At 37.7% G+C, this 26,428-nt stretch overlaps 1 protein-coding gene and 1 pseudogene across 1 annotated transcript; one reads left to right on the top strand and one right to left on the bottom strand.

Annotated features, from left to right (window-relative positions):
* Nucleotides 1-22,943: 22,943 nt before the first annotated feature.
* LOC147475713 (uncharacterized) lies at nt 22,944-23,474 on the bottom strand. Its single transcript, XM_086585507.1, has one exon. The coding sequence runs from the start codon at nt 23,472-23,474 to the stop codon at nt 22,944-22,946; it is 531 nt and encodes a 176-aa protein (XP_086441633.1).
* Nucleotides 23,475-24,796: 1,322 nt separating this feature from the next.
* On the top strand, nt 24,797-25,981 carry LOC147475712 (uncharacterized; annotated as a pseudogene).
* The last annotated feature ends 447 nt before the right edge of the window (nt 25,982-26,428 follow it).

The following is a 26,428-nucleotide window of genomic DNA, read 5'->3' as shown; positions in this document are numbered from 1 at the left end:
CTTTTAAAGTCGATTCCCGAGACTTTCTAGATTACTATGTTTATTTTTTTATTTTTTTATTTATTTTTTTTTTTTTTTTTTTTTTTTTTTTTTTTTTTTTTTTTTTTAGAAGGAAAAACAATAAGCAATAAAGACATAATTCACACCATAGAAAAACATGACTCAAAAAATCCGAAAAAACATGCAAGAGTGGAAAACGGAACTATGTGAACCGTGGACTTAGGATCCGTATTTCTTACAGCCACACACTCCATGTGGAGGGCCCGTTACCTTTAATGGTGCACTCACCAATATATTAAAGTGAAAGGAAGTGCACCAAACACACAGAAATTGAGTCGCTTATAGTCGATACTACTCGAGACTTTATCTAAAATATATGTATGAACATGCAGTTGATCATATATCAACAACCTAAATAGTTGTGGATCATTCCATAAATAAATATCACAGAAAACATATCCAAACACAATCAAGCACCAAGATTTCCTACGACGCAGTTCTAGTGGAATGAAAACGGTCGGATAACCCTATTGTAAACCTATCATGCACCTTCTTTTTAATTTTTGAATGAGTGGGTGTTTTAGTAAATAAGTGTGGAAAAGTGAATGGTTGTGGAGAATATGGTGGATATGGATAAGTTGTAGAAAGACAGCCTGCATAAATAATGAGGATGTGGTTTTAGCAATCAACTCATTCATCAGGTGTGTAGGGACCTGCCTCAATTCTGAAAATGAAGGTGTCAAATAGTTTGTCCTTCCTCAAGTATCCGCTTGCTAGAGGATTTAAAAAATTATGAAGCACAGGGAGAAAACAAAAGGATCGAAAGTGCAAACTCGAGATTCCTTTGAAAGGGTGGAAGGAGGGGAATCGAGGTGGATGTTGTGCAAGGTAGATCTTGATAGGGTGAATCGTCACCTACCGAGAAAAACTCATCAATTCCTCATCTAGATTGGTCATATCCACATTACTATGGTAGTCCTCTACATCTTTGAGAAAGTCATCTATCCCGGCCCTCATCAATAATATGTGTATCGACTAATGTAGGGATGAAAATGTTGAGTCCGACTTTCCAAAGGAAAGAATTTTGGGCATATGACTATCGTGGAACGTGTTTGTTGAAATAATCTCGAGCAAGCTCTCGATCATGCTTACCCTCTCCATCCATAGACTAATCGGGTAATCGGTGGTCCTTGTTTTAAAAACATTGACTTCAACAAAGAAGATGGCCAAAAGACATGGACATTGAACCATCACGCAATTAATGAGCCTGGCAGCTTGCCGTGAAAGGACGCTCTAAAATGATCGACAGAGTCGCTAGCTTAATTTCTCAGATCGAGGACTACAAAATCAGCCGGATAGTAGAAATCCTTGAACTTTTACCAAAGACATTTTCGACTACACCCTTAGGATACTTAATAGACCGATCGCCTAATTGCAACGCCATTTTAGTGGGTTGCATCTTGTCTAGACCTATTTGTCTATACAAATAAAATGGGAGTAAGTTAACACTAGCCCCCGTGTCTAATAACGCTGTCGTCAGATAGAAATCCTCCTAAGGTGCATTGTACAAGGGATCTACCTGTGGTCCTTGTACTTAACAATTCCATTATTTTCAGATAAGGTTGGGAATTGTTCCGTTAAAAAGGCGCCTTTTGGTATATTTGTCTTACGCCTAGTAGTACACAATTCCTTAAGAAACTTAGCATGATGTGGTAGCTTTTAATAGCTTCGAGGAAGGGGAAGGTTTATAGTTAGATTCTTAAAAACGCCCCTAATCTCCTCGTAATTTGTATCCCTAGTTAACATGGCTAATTTTTGTGGAAACGGTGGTTTCGGCTATATTTAGCAATGGTATCACCCGGATGTTTAACCATGGCTTTCTGCTTCTTAGGTCAGGTTGTAACCGGTACCTCTACAAAGGGTAGGCTCTTCAGTTTCTAATGCGTATCTAGTAAAATAGTAGGTGTAGGGTTATCGTGGGGTAACTATAGGCATAGTTACCTTTATATCAACCACCACTTAACGGAGAGTGGTGATGGCATTTATCTTACCTACATTTTCATATTCATTACTAGTATTATCGGTTACCTCAAAGGCTGTGGTTTGTTGTTTTAGGATTAGGTATTGCGGACTCGCAACACACCTTTGGTTTGGCTTTATCTTGAGCCAACCGTTGGGTTAAATTATTAACGGATTGTAGAAGCCGCCGGTTAGATTGAGCCATGGTTTGAAAAGTTTTTGGCTCACTTGTATGAAGGTGTCAAGGCGATCCGTTGTGGGTGTAGTAGTCACGTGGTGGTGGACCGAACTATTTCACGGAATTATTTATGGGTGGATTTTGATAATTATTATTGACCGAACGATACCTCTATTAGCATTATAATTATTATAATTACCTTGACCTTTGACCTTGTCGAGGTTGCACTTGGTTGTTATAATTATTAAAATTACCCCGACTCGCCCTTGTCGTGGTGGAGCTTGGTTAAAGCCGTCGTGCGCTGGCCTAACATATTGATTATTGTACCCTTTGAGGTGTGACTTGTTGGTTATTTCTCCAACCGAGTTGATTTTGTCTCCAAGGGCTTAGGTTCACTATTAATGGAACAAGCCCGCTCATAGGCTATATAGGGACAATGGGAGTCGGATGCTCGGGACTCCAACAGAAACTACATGTATTTGAATGTATATTCATGACGGGATTGGCTTTTGTTGTACGAAATGGCCTCTACCTTTTGTGAGGGATTCAATTAGAGTTTTAAGCTCGAATCTGATTTAACCTCAAACATACCGGGTAGCCTTAATCTGTTGAAGAAGAACTAGCGGAGCGGAGTAATCGCCACTACCCCCACTATTATTTCGCTTTAGTTTGGTCCTCTAAAAATTTATAAGCCTCCGAGGCTCCTTTGCTTAAGAAACTACCCCCATTCATTATGTCAAGGACTTCTTTATGGTGGTGTAGAAGTCCTTTGAAAAAGGCACAAACTAACGGTCTTTTCGCTAAGTTATGATGTGGACACTCTATAAGGAGATCGGTGAAACGATTCCAAGCCTCCTCAAAATGATTCATGAGGATTTTGTCGAAAGAAATGAATCTTGGAAAGCATCTCATCCGTCTTTAGGGTGGGTAAAATGTTCCATAAACAAATGAACAAGTTTAGCCCATGAGTCCACGTAATTAGGCTTTGGGCGCTTAACCAAGACGCCTTTATCGGCTAAGGTGAAAGGGAATACCCTTTAATTTAATTTGTTCCGCACTCAACCGTAGGATGGTGGAATGTTGTTAGGACTTGTTCAATCCTACGCGATAGCCGATAAGGTTTTTCATGGTCTAAACCATGAAAAACGGTAACAAATTAAAAATTTTGAGGGATTCAAATCCCTCACTGGTCTGCTAAACGATGCAAGATTTGGGGCTATCGCCAAGGCTTTGTAGAAGTCCGAAGAGGAGTCTCTTTCTTCCCCATTATATCGGTGGTGTGTGTGAAATAGTAGTTAGAGGTGTAGTGGGTGGTATACTAGATAGATTTGATAGTTGATGTTTGTGTTGTATTTACGCTCGGTTTTTGTTCGGCCGACCTTAATCTCATGCAAGACTAAGTCGAACTTAACTAAACATGCAACACTCCAAACAATTCGATATACTAGTATAAACCTCTAACGAGAGATGCGAGGTGTGGAAGAAAGGAATACCTGATTGGCCCTTGCTTCGCTTTATGAATAGCGCCTTGTTTACGCTTTGTTCAAGTGTATATAGCAGGTTAGAACACTGAAAAATATGAAAGATCAAAGTTCGAATCAAAACCGCCGAAACCCGAAATTTAACACAGTCAGATAGTATAGGGCCACGAAATTTCAGTAATTTTCAAATTACAAGTTTTTAAGCGGCTGGTCGCTACCACATAAAGGGCTGGTCACGATTAATCCAGTCTATAGGGCTGGTCGCTCAAGGAAGAACTTAGCTGCAAGGTAATTTTTACCCGAATTTTTCAACTTTGAAATGGACAACCACAGTATGAATCAAACAAGGGTGGGTGGGTGAAATGGGACTTCAAAATGACTAATTCAATTATGAAAACAATGCTAAAGTGCAACTAAGATGGCAACCGCGCCATTTGATAAATGTAAAATGAATAGTTTACCTACGAAATGAACGATGAATTCAATCCGTAAGTAAACTAAAACTGATCTTTTATCTCTTTTATCAAAGCTTCTACTCTCGATGCGAATTGCACTAAGTGGAGTAGGAAGTTCGTTCCACTCCTAGTTCCCTAGCATGGATTGTTTTCTAAGTCTAATTAGTCAGTCTTAAGTCAATGAGAGCTTTACGAAATGTTATGCTAACAAGACGCGTTAATTTAAATAACAAGATATAATAAATAACAAGATAAAATATAAACTAAAGTTAATCTACGAAAGTTACGGAATTACGATTGTTTGAATCTAGATAAAGAAATAGAGGGAATTAAATCCACCTCGATTCCAACTTAATAACCTAGTATAGATTGTTGTATCTCAATTCTCACGCTTCTTTACGGTAGAATTTCGAGTTCTAATCCCTAGTGTTCATGGCATTCCTACCGGATACTAACTAGCATGTGAGGTCGCCCACCCATTCTCATGGCTAAAAACACCACCTTCTAGAGTGGAATAGATTCTACAACGATTCTATACTAAACAACTAAGTTTTCATCAAGGCTTCTCAACCCCTCTAATGGAGGTTTAGCCTTGAATCATTCCAAACATCATTTCCATTTAGATTAAAACTAAACATAATATAAAGCATTGAAATTTACTTAATTAAACAATAATGGAATCTAATTAATAACTAAGAATTGAATGATAACAAGAATTGAAATTAGATCTAATAAATTTTAAATGACAAAAATCGAAATTGATAAAGAATACTACTTTATTGATCTAATCAAATTGAAGAGCAAGATTCAAAGGTTTAATCTAATACCATAATTTAAATGGAACTAAACTTAATTAAAACCATTAAATCTAGATCTAGAAGCTATTCTAATGGCTACTTTCTATTCTAAGCTATCTACCCTAATTCTCTACTAAAATAATCTACCATTAACAATGAGCTAAGCTTTTGTTTTTATACATCCAGATCCAAAATCGTGCATGGGCTTGGAGCCATGTTTTGGGCCAGAGAATCAGGCCCAAAACCCAATTCTTTCAGTCCAAAAAGGCCTCTTCAGTTAGATTCGGCTTCAACAGACTTTTCGTCCACTTTTGCTCCTCTGATTGGGTCAAGACTTGGACTATTGCAAATCTCTTTCCGAGACGGTCGTTTTGACATAAGGTAGGCCCAATTCCGAGGTCTGAGTCCAAAGATATGGCATTCGGAAGTTCTGGCGACTTTTTTGCTCCTTTATCTCACTAAAAGTGGCACATTTCTCGCACATAATGGACTTTGAAGCCCGAAATGCATAAAACACGTAATCAATATTAACTCTTACTTATTATTCACATAATTGGTCTAACAGTATGATTATTAAGGGGTTAAAACTACAGTTTTGGGCTCTTATCAACAACATTGAGGGTAAAAGGTTGGCCAACTATTTAACAAGGTCCAATTGACTACCCGCTATTCTAAAAATGGGTACAACCAATGCAACTTTGGTAAAAGCGAAAACAAATAATTATTTAAGACTTACCAAAAGCATTTCCTCCTTGACATGAATCCTAACGAACCCAAGAACTGTGTACATGGCTTTAGCAAAGCAAAACAAATTGAAGACTTGCCGACCGCTTCTTGACATGAAATTCCAAATGAACCCAAGTAAGTACAGTAAGTTATGTACAGAATATGTATAAACTTGAAGAAGAGAGTTGCTCACTAAGTCCTTAAAAAGTTAACTCGAACTTTTTACTTACCTTTGTCATGGTTGAGCTTCAAAGGGCACATCCTTTACAATGCCTGCAGACACTATCATGGATATTAAAAGCCAAAATAGCCCACCTATCATGTTATAAGAGTGTCATTTATCTTTTGTGGAAATTGCAAGTAAGGAATCGTAACAATATGTGTTGTTACCACGACCTTAGCTAGATACTGTTGTAATTGCTATTAATAACTACCTGACATATCTAGAATTATTGATCATTGTATTTCTCATCCTTGGAGTTGCACTATCAGAAGCAATTAAAAAAACAACAAAAAATAACTAAAAAAAATAAGTGGAATTCATTTAAGCTAAAACGTGATAATCCTTTTGAATTTATATAAGGACTTGTGTTGCAAAACACCACCATCCCTACAACAACTAAAATGCCCGAGATTGTAGTTGCAAAGAAGTGCACTCACCTTCTTAATAACTTTTGTTCCTAGTTGTATTCCAATGATTTTCAAATGAAATGACAAGCTAAAATGCACCGTTATAGCTTTTGCATATATCCGAATGAAAATATAAATGGTGAGGTGGTAATAAAAGGTTGAACAAAAACTACAGTAAAGGAAATTGACATTGTAAACTATAAGTTAAAGGAAAACTTTGAAGGGCAAATACACAATGCAAAAAAGAACCTGAGCAATCACTTGTTTTTTTACATGTTTACGGTGTCTTTGATTTTTTTTCATGTTAACGGTGTCCTTGAGTTCCCTTTTCTCTCCTCCTTCAATTATCTTCAACAAGTCCTCCAATCGATGTTAATTCGTCCTCCCCAATTGATCTCCCCTGTTTATTAGTTATGGTGGTTCTCCAATCCAAATAGAAGAGTTCGATTTAGTTTACGAAAAAGAAGAAGAAACTGATTCGGTGGGATTGGAATTTTAATTCGACGGTGGTTGTCGAAGTGGTTATTTTTTTTCGGTGTTGGATTGGGGTGTGCTGGTGTTGGGAGAGAAAGATGAAGAGAATTAGTTAGGTTTTGTGCGTAACACAAGAAAAGGGATAAGGAAACTAAAGGGGTGATATACTGGTCCAAGGTCATTTTAGAGTTTATGTTGGAATAAAGACAGCAGAGAACTAAAAGTGTTTCTTATTGATAAGCACCCAAAACTGTAATATTAAACCCCGAGAGACATAGCATTTTGGTCGATTATGTGTTTAATAATCGTGTAATAATTATATTTTCGTACTTTTGCAGGTTTCCGCAATTAAAATAAATATAGTGATAAAACATGCATCGAAGTACGGGAATACGGGAATATTTGAAGTTTCCCACTCAACCCCCGTGAAGCCCAACAAAGCCTGACTAGAGCCGAAGTTTCTAAAAGAACAAAACCAGTGCAGAACGGGTCCACATATAAAGAAGCAGCAAACTTTCGAAGCTCAAATCGGATAAATCTAGATGCCGACGTTGGCTAGTGAAGCTGCCAAGTACGGGAATACAGGAATATTTGAAGTTTCCCACTCAACCCCGTGAAGCCCAACAAAGCCTGACTAGAGCCGAAGTTTCCAAAAGAACAAAACCAGTGCAGAACGGGTCCACATATAAAGAAGCAGCAAACTTCCGAAGCTCAAATCGGATAAATCTAGATGCCGACGTTGGCTAGTGAAGCTGCCATAGCGACCCGGGCGACGAACTCTGCGCAAGGACAAAAAGTCGTAAAAACTCCAAAATCGGCGCCCACTGGACACACTAAGTGGACCCACTCTGCGGGCCTAGAAGGCATGACGAGTCAGCATAGGCAGGTGGCAAAGGATGGTTTCAATTTGGTACCACCTGGCAAGAGAGAAGACACGTACCAATTCAAACCAGGTGGTTTGAATTGAAATGAGCTACAAGACGAAACTTAAAAAGCAAAAAGACAAAAAATTAAAACAGGTAAAACAAAACTTTGATTCTCAAAGTTTCGAACCATTCAATTAGCATAAGGCCAAATCTCAATTAAATCATTCACGGATAGCCTTCCTATATCAGCCTATATATATGAGGGGGTGGCCTTCGTATATCTTCCTTCAGCATATTCATGCTTTAGCTTCTGCCTAGTTAGTTTATTTCTTCAGTACTTACATTTTGTCATTTCCATTCCAGCAGCTTAAATGTTGTAAGTTATTTTACCCTTAACAACAGTCATTTCTTTTTCTAGTTTAATTTCTGTCCTGCATTTATTTACTTAATGTATACAGCAAGTTTTATTATTCCTTCTATGACCATGAGCTAATCCCCCCCCCCCTCAGGGGGAGGGTTATGCTGCTCGTGTAAAAATCCGGATTGACTCTTTAATATTCTAGAGTCACTACTTAGGAATTAGGCTTAGATTTGACATCCGGTCCCAAAATGACTGAGACTGTACAAAGTTGGATGGCGATGCTCGAGAATAGTCTGTAGCGACCAAAATGTCTTCGCGACTTCTGCTGTGTCGACGACTTTCCAATTCGTCCAGCTGATGTGAAATCGAGCCAGGAGCTTAAATAATATACCAGAGATGAGATATTATTGAAACTCCTTATGCTAGTGAAATGCGACCTAGAGATATGGGCATGCACTAGGGATCAATACTCGACGTCGTCTCCGAAAACGAGACGAATTAGAGATGTAGTGATGTGGTAATATAAACTGTTGAAAAATGATTCTCGCATTAGTATGACTAACTCTCTCCCTGTTTCTCTATTTTTGTTTACCTACATATAATCGCCGTAGTAATTTACATTATTTGCATTACCGTTAATTTAATTAAAACCAACTAAAAAGAAACCTAAAAATCCTACTCACCAAAAGTTGTAATTCCAGTTGTGAACCTATCCGAGCCCTAAGGTTTGGACAATCCCTTACTCGACCTATCCTACCAAACCCACGTGAGTAAGGTAACTTGACTAAAATGTACGACTATACGGACGTTGGACTTTTGACTTTGGACTTGGGTCTTTGGACTTCGGACTTCGGACTTTGGACTGTGGACCTCGGACTTAAGAAAATAAGTAACTGAAACCAAAACGTGTATAAATGCGTGACTATCACTTATTTTTTGAGAACTAAAAGACTCGATATTACATTGTACTATCTCTGACTTATTTATAACATAATCATAGCCTACGTGGGATATACTTATGCAACAATCTAAGACTCCATAAGACTAGCACAACTCCTAAAGTACAGCTAACAGACTCCTAAACCACTCAAACACTACGGCCAATTACATAGACCACTGATAAAAGATAAAAGCTAATTTACCTACGAAATGAACGATAAAACTCAAAACGTAAGTAAACTAAAACTTTAACATGTCTATATTTATCAAGTTTTCTACTCTCAATTCTATCAAAATAGAGTGGAGTAACAAATTCGTTCCACTCCTAGTTCTCTAGCATAGAATGCTTTCATAGTTAACTAATCGGTCTTAAGTCCAATGAGAGTTTTACGAGGGGGAATTATACTACGATGCAACTACCTACAAGATACAAACTATAATTGATTCAACTACGGAAATACTATGTTGATTCTATAATAAGGAATTAGGGGGGATTGATTCCACCTTAACTCAACTTAACTCACTAACGACGAATCGTCGTAATCCGATTGAATCTCTACGCTAAACAATTGGTTCTTCCTAATCCCTAATTACACATGACATTTCTACCAATTCATAACTAGCATGTGAACGATTAAACCCATTCTCATGGCAAATTAATCGTTTCTAGAGTGGAATAGAAATTACGACGACTCTACGATAATCGGAATCAAGCTTTCATCAAGGCTTCTCAACCCCCTCTAATGGAGGTTTAGCCGAGAATCATTCATAATCATTTCCATATGAATCTAGACTAAACATAATATCAAGATTCGAAATTTACTAATCTAAATTAAACAATAATTAAAATCTAATTAACAACTAAGAAATGGTAACCAACAATAATTAAAACTAGATCTAATAGATTGAAATAACAAAAATCGAAATGACAAGAATAATAACTATTTTATTTATCTAATGAATGATATTCAATGATTCAAGAAATTAATCTAAAACAAGAAATGAAATTCTAAAACTAATTTCTAAACTCATTAATGGAGGCTAACTAATCTAATTCTAATCTAGGTCTAACTATCTACCATTAACAAAGAGCTAAGCTTTTGTTTTTATACTTTCAGATCCAAAAATCGTGCATGGGCTTGGAGCCATGTTTTGGGCCAGTGAATCAGGCCCGAGAATCAGGCCCAAAACCCAATTTCTTTAGTCCAAAATGGGCTTTTCAGTTGCAGTTGGCTTCGACAGATGTTTCGTCCACTTCTGCTCCTCTGATTGGGTCAAGGCTTGGACCATTGGAAAGCTCTTTCCGAGCCGGTCGTTTTGACATAAGGTAGGCCCAATTCTGAGGTCTGAGTCCAAAGATATGGTCTTCGGAAGTTCTGCTGACTTTGTGTGTTGTTTCTGCCCGCATTGACTTTGACTTTTCAGCTTTGACCGGGCTTTAAAAAGGCTTTGTCTTCTTGAATCTTGGCATTTAATCACAGAACTCCTTAGCAACCAACCATTGCTCCTTTATCTCGCTAAAGTAGCACATTTCTGCACATAATGGACTTTGAAGCCTGAAATGCATAAAAACACGTAATCAGTATTAACTCTTATTTATTATTCACATAATTGGTTTAAAAGTATAATTATTAAGGGGTTAAAACTACAGTTTTGGGCTCTTATCAACCACTTAGACTACTAACTTGCAAACACTAACCCACTTGTTTTACATCAATTCTTATCACTCCCCCTTGATGTAAAAGGGTAAAACATTCAGTGAGGATCGAAACTTCTAGAATTTTGGAAATGAGAGTGCCTTGGTAAACCCATCGGCAGTTTGATCATTTGTCGAACGTTATTGTATCACAATCTTGCCTTCTGCAACGACATCTCTTACGAAGTGATGACGAAGCTCAATATGCTTCGTTCGGCCATGGAAAACCGGATTCTTCGTTATTGCTATAGTTGCTTTGTTGTCGCAGAAAATTTATGTTGGTGTTGCTTGAACTAGGTGCAAGTCTGCCAAAATTCTCTGCATCCAAATGGCTTGACATGTTGCTGATGTTGCTGCCATATATTCAGCTTCACATGAGGACAATGCAATTGTTGCCTGCTTCTTTGAGAGCCATGATATAGCTGATAAAATTGATTTTACGTATTCTAACTATCTATGCGTAAACACAAATAATCAATTTACGTAAATACGTGTTTATATCAATATTCATACTCTCAATAATGAAGTAATATAAGAGAGTCAGGATTCGTTCCACTCTTAAACCCTCAAGACTTAATTAGAATTCAACTACTCGACACAAAGAGGAACAATGGTGAGAGTAATGATTTGATGTGAAATTTCTATACTACCATTCCCAACACAAGAACAATAATAACAATAAAACATAATTACATTAAACTGAAATTAAAACTAATTTAGAACTAAGATTGTGAATAACTAATTATGAATTTAAGACAACTAAATATAAATAAGAATTTAAGCAATAATCTAAATTGAAATGAAGAACTAATACTTTATTCTAAAAACTAAAATATGATTCTAAACTAACTAATTGAATGAATGTAAAAAAACTAGATCTAAACCTAAAAACTAATCTAGATCTATCTTTTTCTAACCCTAAACTCCATTAATATTAGCTTCCTAACCTAACTGCCTTTAACAAAGAGTCAAGCTTTTGTTTTTATACTTTCAGATCCAAAAATCGTGCATGGGCTTGGAGCCATGTTTTGGGCCGGAAAATCAGGCCCAAAACCCAATTTCTTTAGTCCAAAATGGGCTCTTCAGCTGCAGTTGGCTTTGATAGATGTTTCGTCCACTTCTGCTCCTCTGATTGGGCCAAGGCTTGGACCATTGGAAAGCTCTTTCCGAGACGGTCGTTTTGACATAAGATTCTCCCAATTCCGAGGTCTGAGTCCAAAGATACGGCCTTCGGAAGTTCTCACGACTTGTGCACTTCAAGCCGCCCGTGTTGACTTTTCAGCTTTTGACCGGGCTCTACAAAGGATTTGTCTCCTTGAATCTTGGCCTTTATTCACAGAACTCCTTAGCAACCGACCTTTGCTCCTTTATCTCACTAAATTGGCACATTTCTGCACATAATGGACTTTGAAGCCTGAAATGCATAAAAACACGTAATCAATATTAACTCTTAATTATTACTCACATAATTGGTCTAAAAAGTATGATTGTTAAGGGGTTTAAAACTACAGTTTTGGGCTCTTATCAAATCACCCCCAAACAGCATTTTGCTTGTCCTCAAGCAAATATGAGAAATTAGAATAAGTGACCAAAAATGGAGTTCTATCTACTCTCGTTTCGCTGAGTGCGATTGCATTGACCATATGCAACAAGGCCTTAAACCACTAGGAATTCCCTAGTGGACGAAGTTATAGCCTCGTGGAGAGTTTTCCAATGAAGGTACTCACAAACTTCATCTATACTACAACGACTAAGAAATAAAACTATTGTTTCCTTTATTTATGTCTCAATTATCTATACATCTCACTAGCAATGAATACAGAATAATCATGTTGAAACCTAAGCTAATATATGCATAATAATCAATCATTTACTTAATAAACATATATACAATGAGTAATGATATGAAATGCATAATGTGTCCGTTCTCAAACTTTGGAATAACGCCTTTAAGTAGGTTCTCACATAAAAGTCAAGACAAAAATCACTCGATTTTTCCACTCAAGTTTTTCTACTCCAAAGGTGCAGGTGGGCATACTTTACCTTACAATCTTAATGACACACAAAAGGAAGCCGAAGTTGATCAAACACATCCGCCACTTACTATCCCATTAACCTATTCCTAATTGAGCTAGAGGTCTTTATTAGGTGTTGCGGGGATTAGGAGATGGTTTAAGAATGAAGGAAATGGATATTCAAAAAGACAAGTCTGAGATAATAGGGTCTTCATATTACGTAACTAGAGAAAACCTTGTTCTTTTGCTTCTACACTTTGTTTCCATCTTTAGCCTTTTTCTTTTGGCTTTTCGACTCCTTTTATTCTATTTTTGGAGTTTTTATTTTATTTCTATTTTTCTTTTTCTTTTCTTTTCTTTGGATGGAAACTTCTTTTCTTTTTCTTTAGATGAAGCAACTAACTAATTTCTGTTTACACAGGTTTTTCTCCTCTCTTTTCTTCACTCATCCTACTCTCAGACTTATTCTAAAATGGGTAGGTTGATTATTTTTTTTTTTTTTTTGTTTTTCTTTGTAACAGGGTAAAGGAATTGTGGTTTATGGAAGGGCTAATGAAAGGCTCATTAATGATAATTCATAGGTTTGAATTTCTGGCTATATCGATCCAAAGAGGGCCTAAATTCTCTCTTAAGACATGGTATAGTGGTCAAGCAAGTGGACGTGTGATTTCTCTATTCGGAATATACTTCTCCCTTGTGTCATTTCTCAAATGTTTCACTCATATAAGGATTTAGGCTATATTCTCACAAGATTAAGTAGAATAAGTACTCTAGCATAGATTTCCAGAAAACTTCTTGCCAAACAATCATAGATACTCATGTAATATATTTATAGATAGATGCAAAAGATTATTACCTACATATTAACCTAAGTTTCTAAAACTATTCTAATGCAAAAGCTACATTGAGACTTCTAGATTATTAAGAGCATAGAGAAAGAAACAATACCAATATTCCTAAGTGTATAACATAAACTTTTTATTTTTATTTTTATTTTTATTTTTATTTTTATTTTTTTAAGACAAATAATAATGTAATATACAACCTAATATGTACTTCACATTTACATTACATGTTTCTATACCACCCCCAAACAATTTGGGAGAAGGGGTTCATGAAACAATTCAATAGCACAATTAAATTATGTAACTAACTAATTTTTATAATTTTTAATATTTTATAAATAAAAGTCGTAATTTACATCCTAAAAGTGTCTAATTTTTGCAATGTTTCTATCCCACCCCCAAACAATCGAACGCTTTGTCCTCAAAGTGTAAAGAGATAAGGAAAGAATTTACCATAGAAACGTGGCAAAAATGGGACAAATTACTGCATAATGAAATATTGTAAAGATGATATGATAATATGAAGCACGATTAAACCGGTATCGCATTAACTAACACAAACTCTACTTGGAGTAAACATGACAGGGCTTAGGGTGGCAACATGATTTGAAATGAATACCAAAATATACACCCCAAAACAAAATTGGAAAACTCTTTTTAAGTTTGAAAATTTTGTTTGGCCTATACTCCAGAAAGTTGGTATTGTACAAAAACTTGGGTCTTTTAATGTCAGATTCCCTAAACTTACTAATATATGTTTATGTTTTTATTTTATTTAGTTTTTATATGTTTCATTTTTAGAAAAACAAAACAAAATTACGATAAAGAAATAAAAATGAAACTCACTCCATAGAGAAGCACTACTCAATCCACGAGAAAAAGTGCAAGAGATAAATGCGTGAGTCACATGAAACGTAGACTAAGAATCCGACACTTACAACCACTCACTCCAAAAGGAGGGTCCGGTTGCCTTAATGGTGCACTCCCATAACATAAGATTGGAATGGAGTACACTGAAGAATAAAATGAGTCTTTTATAGTCGATACTTTCGAGACTTTATCTAATATATATGTATTAAAATGCATTTTACCATATATCAACAATCGAAAAAGTTGTGGGTCTTTCCACAAATAATTAACATGGAATGCACCATCAAACAGAATTAAGCACCAAGATTTCCTATGACGTAGCTTAGTGGAATGAGAGCAAAGCCTTATAGATCTAAAACCTAATCGAGTATACAGTTTCTTCTTTGTCCTCCTACGAAGGGGATGCCAAGTAAATGAACGTGAGAAAATTGATGGTTGTGGAAGATATGTAGGATGTGGATAATTTTGAGAAGGAAAAAATGGAAAAAATGAAAAAATGAAAATGTTTCAGGTGGCTTGTCCTTGGGTGTTACTTCTTCACCAGTTGGTTTTAGATAGTTATGAAGCATAGGAGAAACGCCAAGGTCAAGTACAAACTCAATGGTTCTTTGAAAAGGTAGAGGGCGAGGAACATTCATGATGGAAGGTGAATGAATGACATGAGGATGTGAGGTGGGTGAATGGTGTTCAACTTGTGTTCTTAGGTCTATATCATCAGAGGCCTTGAGATATGCAAGACATTCCGCAATAGGTGGGTAAGAAGAATCACTAGGATAGAGGCTTAAAATTCTTCTTCCGTCATGGCGTCAAGAGATGAATGGATGTCAATAGGAGAGAACTTCATGCGAGGCGGCAAAGAAGGGTTGCAAAAGAGTCGGGGAAATCCTCCTTGATGTTATCTACGCCTAGGGAGTAGAAATTGTGATCCATGTCTTCTTCCATAAGAGGGGTATCTACTAGTGTGGGGGACTAAAGTGTCACCGCACTAATGTGAGGTACAAAGCTCTCAATGGACTTCACTTCCCCTTCTACAGGCAAACCTAGTTGTCCCTATTTTTGTCTAAACATGTTAACTTCTACAGAAAGATTTCCAAAAGAAATAGTCAGTGAGCCATCCCGACAATTGATTTGGGCATTGGTGGTTGCCAAGAAAGGACGCCCTAAGATGTTGGGAATGGAATCATGAGCAACTTCTGTGTCAAGAATAACAAAGTCGGCTGGATAGTAAAAATCCTGAACTTTAACGAGAATATTTTCAACTACACCCTTGGGATATTTAATAGAACGATCGGCTAACTGCAGAAAGTCATTTTGGTTGGTTGAAGTTTTGTTAGACCTAATTGTTTATATAAATAAAAAGGGAGTAGGTTAACACTCGCCCCCAGGTCTAATAAAGCAGTTGTTATGAAGGTATCACCTAAGGTACATTGTACAGTAGGACGACCAGGGTCCTTGTACTTAACAATTCCGTTATGTTCAGATAAAGAAGGATATTGTTCAGTTAAGAATGCTTCGTGGGGTATGTTGGTTTTCCTCTTCTTGGTGCACAACTCTTTTAGAAACTTAGCGTGTTCAGGTAGACTTTTTATAGCTTCTAGAAAAGGTAGGTTTATAGTCAAATTTTTAAACACTTCCCTAATCTCATCAAAATTCTCGTCCTTTTTAAACACAACTAGTCTTTGGGGATATGGTGCTTTATCGCTATTTTTAGCAGAAGGGATAAAAGTTTTATTAGTCTTTGCTTTATCTCTATCCATTTTCCATCTAGGTGTCCATATTGGAACCTCTACAGGTGTATGGTCTTCACTTTCTATTATTGGGTCTTGTAATGTTTTCCTTTTGGTTGTGGTTTAACCGGTACTTCTACTACCAGTAGGGTTTTCAGTTTCTATTATAGTATTTGGTATGGTATCATTTTTAGTTTGGGGGTAATCTTTAGGCATAGTCACTTGGTTATCAACTACTCACCTGAACGAAGGGTAGTGATCACTGTAGGTCCCCTTTGGTTTATATTACCATTACAAGAAATACTTGCTTATTTCAAAGGGGGTGTTTGTTGACTTAGGATTAGGCACTGCTTGACTTGGAAACACACCGGTTTGGTTATTATTTTGGTTAGAAGACATGTCAATAACCTTTTGGCACAAAGACTGCATCATTTGCATCGTTTGTTTCATCATATTAGAGTTTTGATCATGCTGATCTTTCATCAAGTTGGAGTTTTGTTGCATAATTTGATTTTGTTTCTCTAACAAGGTCACTACTACTTTGTCTGTAGATGGTTGTATTGGAATTAAAGCTTGTTGAGCGTTCATGTTTTGATGTTGATAGTTCTGGGTTATGGGTACTAAACCTCTATTCCGGTCACCTAAGTTCCCTTTGTCTTTGATGTTGAGTTAACTGGGTTGAAGTGTGATGGTTGTGGTGGTGTTTGTGCATAGACAAGAGGATAATAGAAGTCGGAATGCTCAAGACTACAACGCATTATTACAACGAGTAGAGTTAATGTTCATGACTGGAGTGGGTTGTTGTTGAACGAGATGGCATCTACCTTTTAGTGAGGGCATCGATAAGAGTTTTAAGCTCGGGATCATGTTTAACCTCAAGAGAAGAAGGAGAGGAGCCGGAGGAATCGTTACCTCCCCAATTGTTGTTCTTCTTAGATTGATCTTCTAAGAATTTATAAGCCTCCAAGGCTCCTTTACTAAGAAAACTACCCCAGTCATGATATCTAGAACCTCCTTATGATAATGTGAAAGCCCATTGAAGAAAGCACGAACAAAGCGTGTCTTTACAAAGATTATGATGGCATTCATTCAATAAAGATCGGTGAAACGATTCCGACACTCGGAAAAGGATTCATGAGGATTCCGGCTAAGAAATGAATCTTGTGAAGCATTTCATCTGTCTTTAGTGGTGGGTAAAATTGTTCCATGAACAATTGAACAAGTTGAGCCCATGAGTCCACAGAGTTTGGCATTTTGGCAGTTTAACCAAAGACGCCGCTTTGTCGGCTAGGGTGAAAGGAAACACCCTAAGTTTAACTTGATCCGGACTTACGCTAGGATGATGGAATGTAGTGAGAACTTGGTCTATCCTACGATGTGCTGGTAAGGCTTCTCGTGGTCTAAACCATGAAAACCGGTAACAAGTTAAATATATTAGGGGGATTCGAAAATCCCCACTAGGTCTCAAGAACGATGCTCGACTTAGGGCCATCGTTTAGGGCTTTATAAAAATCGAGAGAGGAGTCTCTTGTTCTTTAGCCATTGATGCAAGTGTAGTGTGTGAAATTCTAGATAGGCGTGTTGTATTTATTTTTACAAAAACAAGCCTGATTATACTAGAATTAAAACTCCTCCTCGACGGAAGAGGCGAGAGGGAAGAAGGAGTACTGAATGCCTCCTTGCTACGCGTTTGAATAGCGTCTTGTATACGCAATCTCAGTGTATTTAACAAGTTAGAAACACTGAATAACTTGAAGAAATAGAAATTTGAACTAACCTGTGAAAATTGGGCTATTCACGCTGAATTTTCCTTCGAGGGCGCGGGTGCCCTCTGTTTGGGCGCAGGTGCGCTCAGGGTTTTCGAATGTCTAGTGTTTTGGGCGCGGGTCGCGCTTCAGGGTTTTCGAGTTTTAGGACTTTTATCATACTCCAAAAAATTTGAAATTTTTACAGTAATTTGCTAAGACATCTATCAAGTAGCCTGTAAAATTTAAGATCAATCGGAGCTATGAAAGTCCCTCTACTACCCTGCAAAGTTTGCGAAACAGTTTTTGGACATAATACAAACAACCGAATGGTTAACCCATCAAAACAAAGCCAAAAATTGCCAAATTTATACTTGAGACTCCTGACAGATCCTACTTGTTCCTGTAAAAAATTTAGAGCAATTGGAGTTCTAAAACCTCTCCTTATCGGCTGGTGTTCCAGATATTAAGTGTTTGCAATACTGCAGAAACACACTGGAAACACTCTACTATTTAGGTGGTCAAAACAAATAAAAAACTTGTAAAATTTTTACTACAAACTCCTGACTTAGGATAGATACTCCTGTAAAAATTATAGAATTTTTAGAACTCCCTAAGTAACCTTACTCGTCTGTTTTTCAAGAACATACGGTGTGAAAACTGAAATACAGCACTGTAAAGATCGTATTTTTTCACATGGTAAACCAACTTTGAAAAATCTGAAAATATTTCAGTAAATCAACAACACATTAAATATTATGTCTGAAAATTTTCAGAATTTTCGAAAATTTAGAAATACCTTCACCGCAGTGTTTTTCTCTGTGAATCCGTAGCCCCTATGCCTAAAACAATGAATAGTTCCGAAAATTCAAGAAATAAGAATGAAAAATTAAAAGGGTGGGTGGGTAGAGAATGGGGATTGCCCTTGGATTCAAGCAATTGAATTTTTGTCTAGAACGAGATTAAGATGGCAGCGGCGCCATTTGATAACCGTAAAAATAGTAGAATCCTCAATATTAATGTTAACAACACTAATACGCAATCCTACAGTTCCTATGTTTAAATCAATTCTTCTTACTCTCAAAACCTAATCATGCAATATAATGAGTAAGGATTCGTCCACTCTTAACTCTCTAGACTTAAATCGAATTCAACTAATCAAACCCAAAAGGAACAATGGTGAGAGTAATGATTTGATGTGAAATTTCTATACTACCATTCCCAACACAAGAACAATAATAACAATAAGACATAATTACATTAAACTGAAATTAAAACTAATTTAGAATTAAGATTGTGAATAACTAATTATGAATTTAAGACAACTAAATCTAAATAAGAATTTAAGCAATAATCTAAATTGAAATGAAGAACTAATACTTTATTCTAAAAACTAAAATATGATTCTAAACTAACTAATTGAATGAATGTAAAAAAACTAGATCTAGATCTAAAAACTAATCTAGATTTATCTTTTTCTAACCCTAAACTCCATTAACATTAGCTTCCTAACCTAACTGCCTTTATCAAAGAGTCAAGTTTTTGTTTTTATACTTTCAGATCCAAAAATCGTGCATGGGCTTGGAGCCATATTTTGGGCCGGAAAATCGGGCCCAAAACCCAATTTCTTTAGTCCAAAATGGGCTCTTCAGCTACAGTTGGATTCAATAGATGTTTCGTCCACCTTTGCTCCTCTGATTGGGCCAAGGCTTGAACCATTGGAAAGCTCTTTCTGAGCCGGTCGTTTTGACATAAGATTCTCCCAATTCCGAAGTCTGAGTCCAAAGATATGGCCTTCGGAAGTTCTGCTGACTTGTGCACTGTTTATGCCCGTGTTGACTTTTCAGCTTTTGACCGGGCTCTACAAAGACTTTGTCTCCTTGAATCTTGACCTTTATTCACAGAACTCCTTAGAAACCGACCTTTGCTCCTTTATCTCGCTAAAGTGGCACATTTCTCGCATTATAATAGACTTTGAAGCCCTGAAATGCATAAAACACGTAATCGATATTAACTCTTAATTATTACTCACATAATTGGTCTAAAAGTATGATTGTTAAGGGGTTAAAACTACAGTTTTGGGCTCTTATCAATAGCCCTGGACCCAAGACTGAAAATGAAGCCATTTGTGCTTTTTCGATCATCTACGAGCACCTTGATCCTTATCAAGAAAACCAAATAAACCTGAATTTTGAAACCGGTCCATACCAAATACCATAGCGGTAATTAAAGTCGTCAGATATAGCGAAGAATTCTCTTGGCTGCTCCAAGATGATGAACAGAAGGTTTGTGCATAAATCTTGAAACCAAACTGACTGGAAACATTATATCCGGACAAGAATGGGTAAGATACATCATTCCGCCAACCATGCTTCTGAATAATCTCTCCTCAGCCCTTGGTGTTCCATCAGTCAACATCAACTTCTCATCCATGTTCTTAGGAGTAGAAGAAGTAACACAATTCAGCATGTGAAACTTCTTAAGCAAGTCCACCGCATATTTCTCTTGGCAAATGAAAATCCCCTCATCTGTTTGTTGTACTTGGATACCGAGAAAAAAATGTAGCAGTCCCAAGTCAAACATTTCAAACTCTTGCATCATACACTTCTTGAATTCCTGAACAAGTATGTTAGAAGAAGATGTATATATAATATCATCCACATAAACACATATAATGAGAGTAGCACCAGCACATGACACCTTCACATACATTGTCAGCTCATTCTTGCTTCTGTGGAAACCATTCTGATGAAGATAGGTATCAAGCCTACTGTACCAAGCTCTTGGAGATTGCTTAAGTCCGTATAACGCCTTTTTCAGTTTGTAAACTTTCTCCTCTTGCCCTTTAACAATGAATCCATGTGGCTGTTCCACGTACACTTCTTCTTCCAAAAAACCATTTAGAAATGCGGACTTTACATCAAACTGAAATACAGGCCATCAATTTTGAGCAGTTGCTACCAAAATCATCCGGACAATTTCGAGTCTAGCAACCGGAGAGAAAGTGCCAAAGAAATTAGTACCTTGCTGCTACACATACCCCTTGGCAACAAGCCTTATTTTAAACTTTTGCATAGTTCCGTCCGGATTACATTTCAGCTTGTAGCTAGAACCATTTAACACCAATAGCTTTCTTCTCAGGTGGCAAGTCTAATAGCTACCATGTATCATTCTTCTCAATTGCATTCACCTCGTCTTGCATAGAAAGCTTCCATTCTGTTTTGCTTTGTGCCTCCTCATAACTTGCTGGTTCTCCTGGTTCTTCAACCATAAGAGCATAATCACAAATTTCATAAAGCTCTCTTAATGACTGAAACTTAAGTGGAGAAGTGTCGGAATCAAGAGGATCATTGATCATTGCCCCCACTACTCGAATTCCTTGGAGAGGATTGCCGAGATGAACTTGAAGATGATGACGAAGAACTTGATTTTGATGATGACGAACTTGGAGATGAGGATGAAGAATGCTGAGGTGACACTATATTTTCAGTTGTTTGTGTCGGCTCTACCATATCTTTAACAAATGGCACATGCTGATTATATTCTTCTTCCCAATTCCAGAAACTATTTTTGTCAAATATAACATCTCTATGAATAATTAGCTTCCCATTTTCTGGATTATATAACCGATAACCCTTGGTTTCATCGTTATACCCAATGAAAATGCATTTCTTGCTCTGTTTATCAAGCTTAGAACAATTACTCGAATCAATCAATGAATAAGCAATGCTACCAAAAACCTTTAAACGACTTACATTGGGTTTTTGGTTCCACCAAGCCTCATAGGGTGTCATGTTTCTTACGACTTTCGTTGGGGATATGTTCAGAAGAAAAACTGATGTTGCCACTGCTTCAACCCATAATTTATTTGGAAGCCTTTTCTCATTCAACATACTTCTTGCCATTTCCACCACTATCCGGTTCTTTCTTTCGGCAACCCCATTCTGTTCTGGGATTCTCCTCATTGTTAACTGCCTATGTATCCCAGAGATGAATTCTTCAGATAAGAATTCTCCCCCTCTATATGTACAAAGAATTTTCAGAATATACCCGCTGTCCTTTTCTGCGAAGACTTTGAACTCTTTAAACTTATCAAAAGCTTCAGATTTGTAAGAAAGGAAGTAAACCCAAGTCATACGAGTATAATCATCGATAAAGAGTAAAAAATATCTACTTTTACTGAAGGATAATGTCTTTGCTGAACCACAAATATCAGCATGGACAATTTCAAGGGGTTTCGTCGCTCGCCAAGACTTTCCAACCGGAAATGGTAACCTGTGTTGTTTCTCATAGATGCAACCTTCACAAACATCATCACTACAGTGAACTGAAGGCAAACCTAACACCATATTCTTTTGATTTAATAGCTTCAAGCCATTAAAATGCAAATGACCATACTGTAGATGCCAAACTCTAGAATCATCTTTGACATTAGTAACTAGTGCACACTCTTCCAAGCACGAAAGATCAAAAGGAAACATCCTATTCTTAATTAGTCATAGGAATCTGAATAAGAGGTTTATCATATACCTCTTTTCTTCTAATTTCACACTTATTATCCTCAACAAAACTGAATATTCTTTTTCGACTAACTGGCCAACACTTAACAAATGATGAGCTAAATCAGGTGAATAATAGACTTCACATAGAGATTTTTCGATACCTGATTTGCCTTTGGCCTTGACAGTCCCTTTGCCTTCAATATGGATCTTCTTGTCATTACCCAACTGAATTTCTAACTTTGCGGACTCATCTATGCTGCGAAAAAGAGTTCTCTCCCCTGTCATATGGTTGCTACAACTGATGTCCAAGAGCCATACATCAACCATCTTCTTTTGCGACTCTAAACAGGTGAGGAATAGATTTTCTTCTTTGTGTTTTTCTACGACAAAATTTGCATGTTGCTTATCTTTTTGTGGGCAATGTGGTAAGATATGCCCAACTTAACCTGATCGCAAGTATAACATCTCCTATCCTCATTATTCTGCCTTTGGTAGCTGCCATTTTGATTGCTTCTACCCATACTGTATCTGTTGTGTCCTCTTCCTCGACCACGAAAGTTGCCTCTGCCTCGACCTCTTCCCCCTCGGTTAGACATCTCCACCTTGGAGTGAAATGCCTACTCCACATTCTTTTTTGATGACCTGTTCATCCTAGCTTCATGCGCTAAAAGAGAGCCCATTAATTCATTCACCGAATAAGTTTTCATATCTTTCAATTCTTCTATTGCAATGACAACATTATCCCACTTAGCCAGAAGACTCCTCAGAATTTTTTCTACAACCTTCTGATCAGATACTTGTTCACCAAAAAAATTCATTTGATTCACTATCACTGAAACTCTAGAAATGAAATCTTGGACAGATTCATTTCCTTTCATAAGGAGAGTTTCAAACTCCCTACGAAACGTTTGAAGCTTTACGGTTGGCACCTTATTGTCGTCATGGAACTCTTGCTTCAAAACATTCCATGCATCCTTCGATTTTGTGGCGTTTGCAAGACGGGGAAAGATCGGCTCTGTAACGGCTTGCTGTAAGACAAGTAGAACCTTCGCATCCTTCTTGCAAAGCTCCCTCACATCGGTTGTTGTCTCTACATATCCATTCTCAACAATCTCCCAAAGGTCTTGTGAGATAAAGAATGTTCTCATCTTAATGCTCCAGAACTCATAGTTGTTGCCATTGAAGATTGGAACTAAGGACTGGGACTGTGAGGCATTTAGAGATCGAAGTCATGATGCACTTCTCTTTGAAGCTTTTAGACGAACACTTCCACTCCACAAAGGTGTCTTGCTAGTCTGCTACAGCAGCACTTAACCTCTTGAGCAATGCGCAATACTCAACTGGAACAAACCTTGCTCTGATACCAAATCTGTTGGAATAAAGACAACAGAGAACTGAAAGTGTTTCTTATTTTCTGAGAACTAAAAGACTCGATATTACATTGTACTATCTCTGACTTATTTATAACATAATCATAGCCTACATGGGCTATACTTGTGCAACAATCTAAGACTCCATAAGACTAGCACAACTCCTGAAGTATAGCTAACAAACTCCTAAACCACTCAAACACTACGGCCAATTACATATACCACTTGGACTACTAACTTGCAAACACTAACCCACTTGTTTTTCATCAATTCTTATCAGTTTAGTGTGTATGGCTTACTCTTATATTGATTAATCACCTTGTTTCTGTTTCCTTCAATCCTTGGACTTGTATCTAATTTGCATATACTATTGTAGAATTATTTAGTCTCGTCTCTGAGGCACAAGACCAAACATATGTACCTATTGGAAATTCTGAATGTCTAGTTCAAAGAGTCTTCTGTTGTGGTTCGAAAAAGAATTAATTCTAGATTTTTTTATGCTGGGGCAATTTGGTGCAGCTTCTCACTAAATTTTTACAGTAAAATTTCTAGAAAGGCGCCTTGAATAACTAACTTGTGATGATGCACGAATGCCAGCCAACAAAGTTACAATTCTTGAGTACATAAATGCTAGAGAAGCCTAGTTTTTTAGAATTCTACTTTTTACGCTAAAAAATTTGGGAAAAACAATCTAGCGCTCGAAATATACGGATTTTACTCTAATTCTCCTTTGATGAACAAAAGTTCAATGGACATATATTATGTGGTAAAAACTGCCAGTGAAGCAAATTTCAACTTTAATAATTTGTAACGTGCTTACTTTACAGTTTTTGAGAAATTGAATGTTTATAGAATTTGCACAATGCTTGTAAAATGATTTACTAGTTTTATTTCTCATTCATTTTCAAACTGCCCAATGAGAACCAAAGCGCGCCTAATAAGGGTCGAGTCGGTATAGTTGACTACTTGACTTCTGACCAATATTTTACATTTTAATGCTCCCGCCAATTCCCCAACTGTTTCGTACACGTTCATCATGGATATGAGCCTTATTAATGCATGGAGTCAATCATGGTGTAGTGGTTCAAGCAAACAAGTGGGTTAAGCTTATAAAACCAGAAGATCAGAAGAAGTAGAAAGGCAAGAAAGAAAGATTTGAGGCATCAGTAACGTGTATATTTGTGAGTTGAGTTGAGTCATGGGTGTCTCTCACATATGTTGGTCTTTGTTGCTTCTTTTGAGCATTGCCTTCTTGCAATTGAGTGTACTTACTCTTGGAGATGATAGAGTTGATAAGCAACTTTTTGGTGGTGGACGAGATGACGATGGGTGTCCTGTTGGAGGTAGACGATGTGGGCCTGGTGGAGGTGGAGGAGGCTTTGGGGGTGGAGGAGGTGGTGGTGTCGGTGGAGGTTCAGGAAGAGGTGGAGGTTTTGGAGCTGGTGGTGGTGGTGCTGGAGGCGGCATTGGAGGAGGTGGTGGTGCAGGTGGTGGCGGTGGAGGCGGTCTTGGAGGTGGGTCTGGACGTGGTGGTGGTTTTGGAGCTGGTGGTGGTGCTGGAGGAGGTCTAGGAGGAGGAGGTGGTGCTGGCGGTGGCGGTGGAGGTGGAGGTGGCATTGGAGGTGGCTCTGGACATGGTGGAGGCTTTGGAGCTGGTGGTGGTGTGGGAAGTGGAGCTGGAGGACTTGGAGGAGGAGGAGGTGGCGGCGGCAGTATTGGAGGGGGATCGGGTCAAGGTGGAGGATTCGGTGCAGGTGGCGGTGTAGGAGGTAGGGGTGCTTCTGGAGGAGGAGGTGGGGGTGGTGCTGGAGGAGGGTCCGGTCATGGTGGAGGATTTGGCGCTGGTGGTGGCTTATGAGGTGGTGGTGGTGGTGGTGGCTTAGGTGGTGGAGGTGGTGGTGGCTTAGGTGGTGGAGGTGGTGGTGGTGGCGGGGGTGGAGGTATTGGAATCGGTGTTGGAGTTGGAGTAGGAGTTGGTGCTGGTAAAGGTGTTGGTGTTGGTGTTGGCGCTGGTGGCGGCAGACGGTGATTCTGTTATTTACTACCGTTGGTACCTCAATGATTCCTGCCTTCTTGAAATTGATTTTGTAAAACAAGAATTGAGAATGTGAGATCAAGTGCATCTTAAGTTTTGTACTTACAATACCAGTGCATTATGCCAATATATGTAAGAGTAACAGTGTAACAGTATGAGTGTGATCAAGTGTAATACGTCTATATTAGTGCAATCTGTAATCTGTGAGTGTATATTGAAAGCAATCAAGCTTTCAAGCAGTTCGACTGTTCTAGAACATCTCACCATATAAGCTATATAGAGTTATAGACTGATGCTGGTACAGGGGCTACTTAATAGTTAATACTTCAATAGTCTATTCTACATTCCATACTTCTCAAGGTTACTGGCCTGTGAGTACTGATGATATCCATTGAAGGTGTTTGGGCCTTGAGGGAACACCATTCACCACTACAATCGGCACACCGTTCACCATTACTGAATGCACTTGAATCAAGTAGTTTGCTAAAATGTTTTGTAATCTTAAGTTGCCACTCTGAGGATCAAAACTAAAGTAAGCTAGATCTAAAATAACATGTCATATATATATATATATATATGAAAATTTATACTAGAAAGAAGTTCACAATAGAAACGATTAATGACGAAACAATGGATGAAGTACATTTTATTAGCCAACCAGTCGACCAAGTCCTTCTGACATCTATCTTTTGATCCT

This window comes from Coptis chinensis, chromosome 9 (genome assembly GCF_015680905.1).
Source record: "Coptis chinensis isolate HL-2020 chromosome 9, ASM1568090v1, whole genome shotgun sequence".
In the NCBI taxonomy this organism is placed as follows: domain Eukaryota; kingdom Viridiplantae; phylum Streptophyta; class Magnoliopsida; order Ranunculales; family Ranunculaceae; genus Coptis; species Coptis chinensis.
The sequence above is the reverse complement of the archived record's forward strand: the minus strand, read 5'-3'. Positions and strand labels throughout refer to the sequence as shown.

Bases quoted from the DNA above. Each gene is read 5' to 3' on its own strand.
- LOC147475713 (XM_086585507.1), bottom strand. From the start codon at position 23,474: ATGAGAACATTCTTTATCTCACAAGACCTTTGGGAGATTGTTGAGAAT.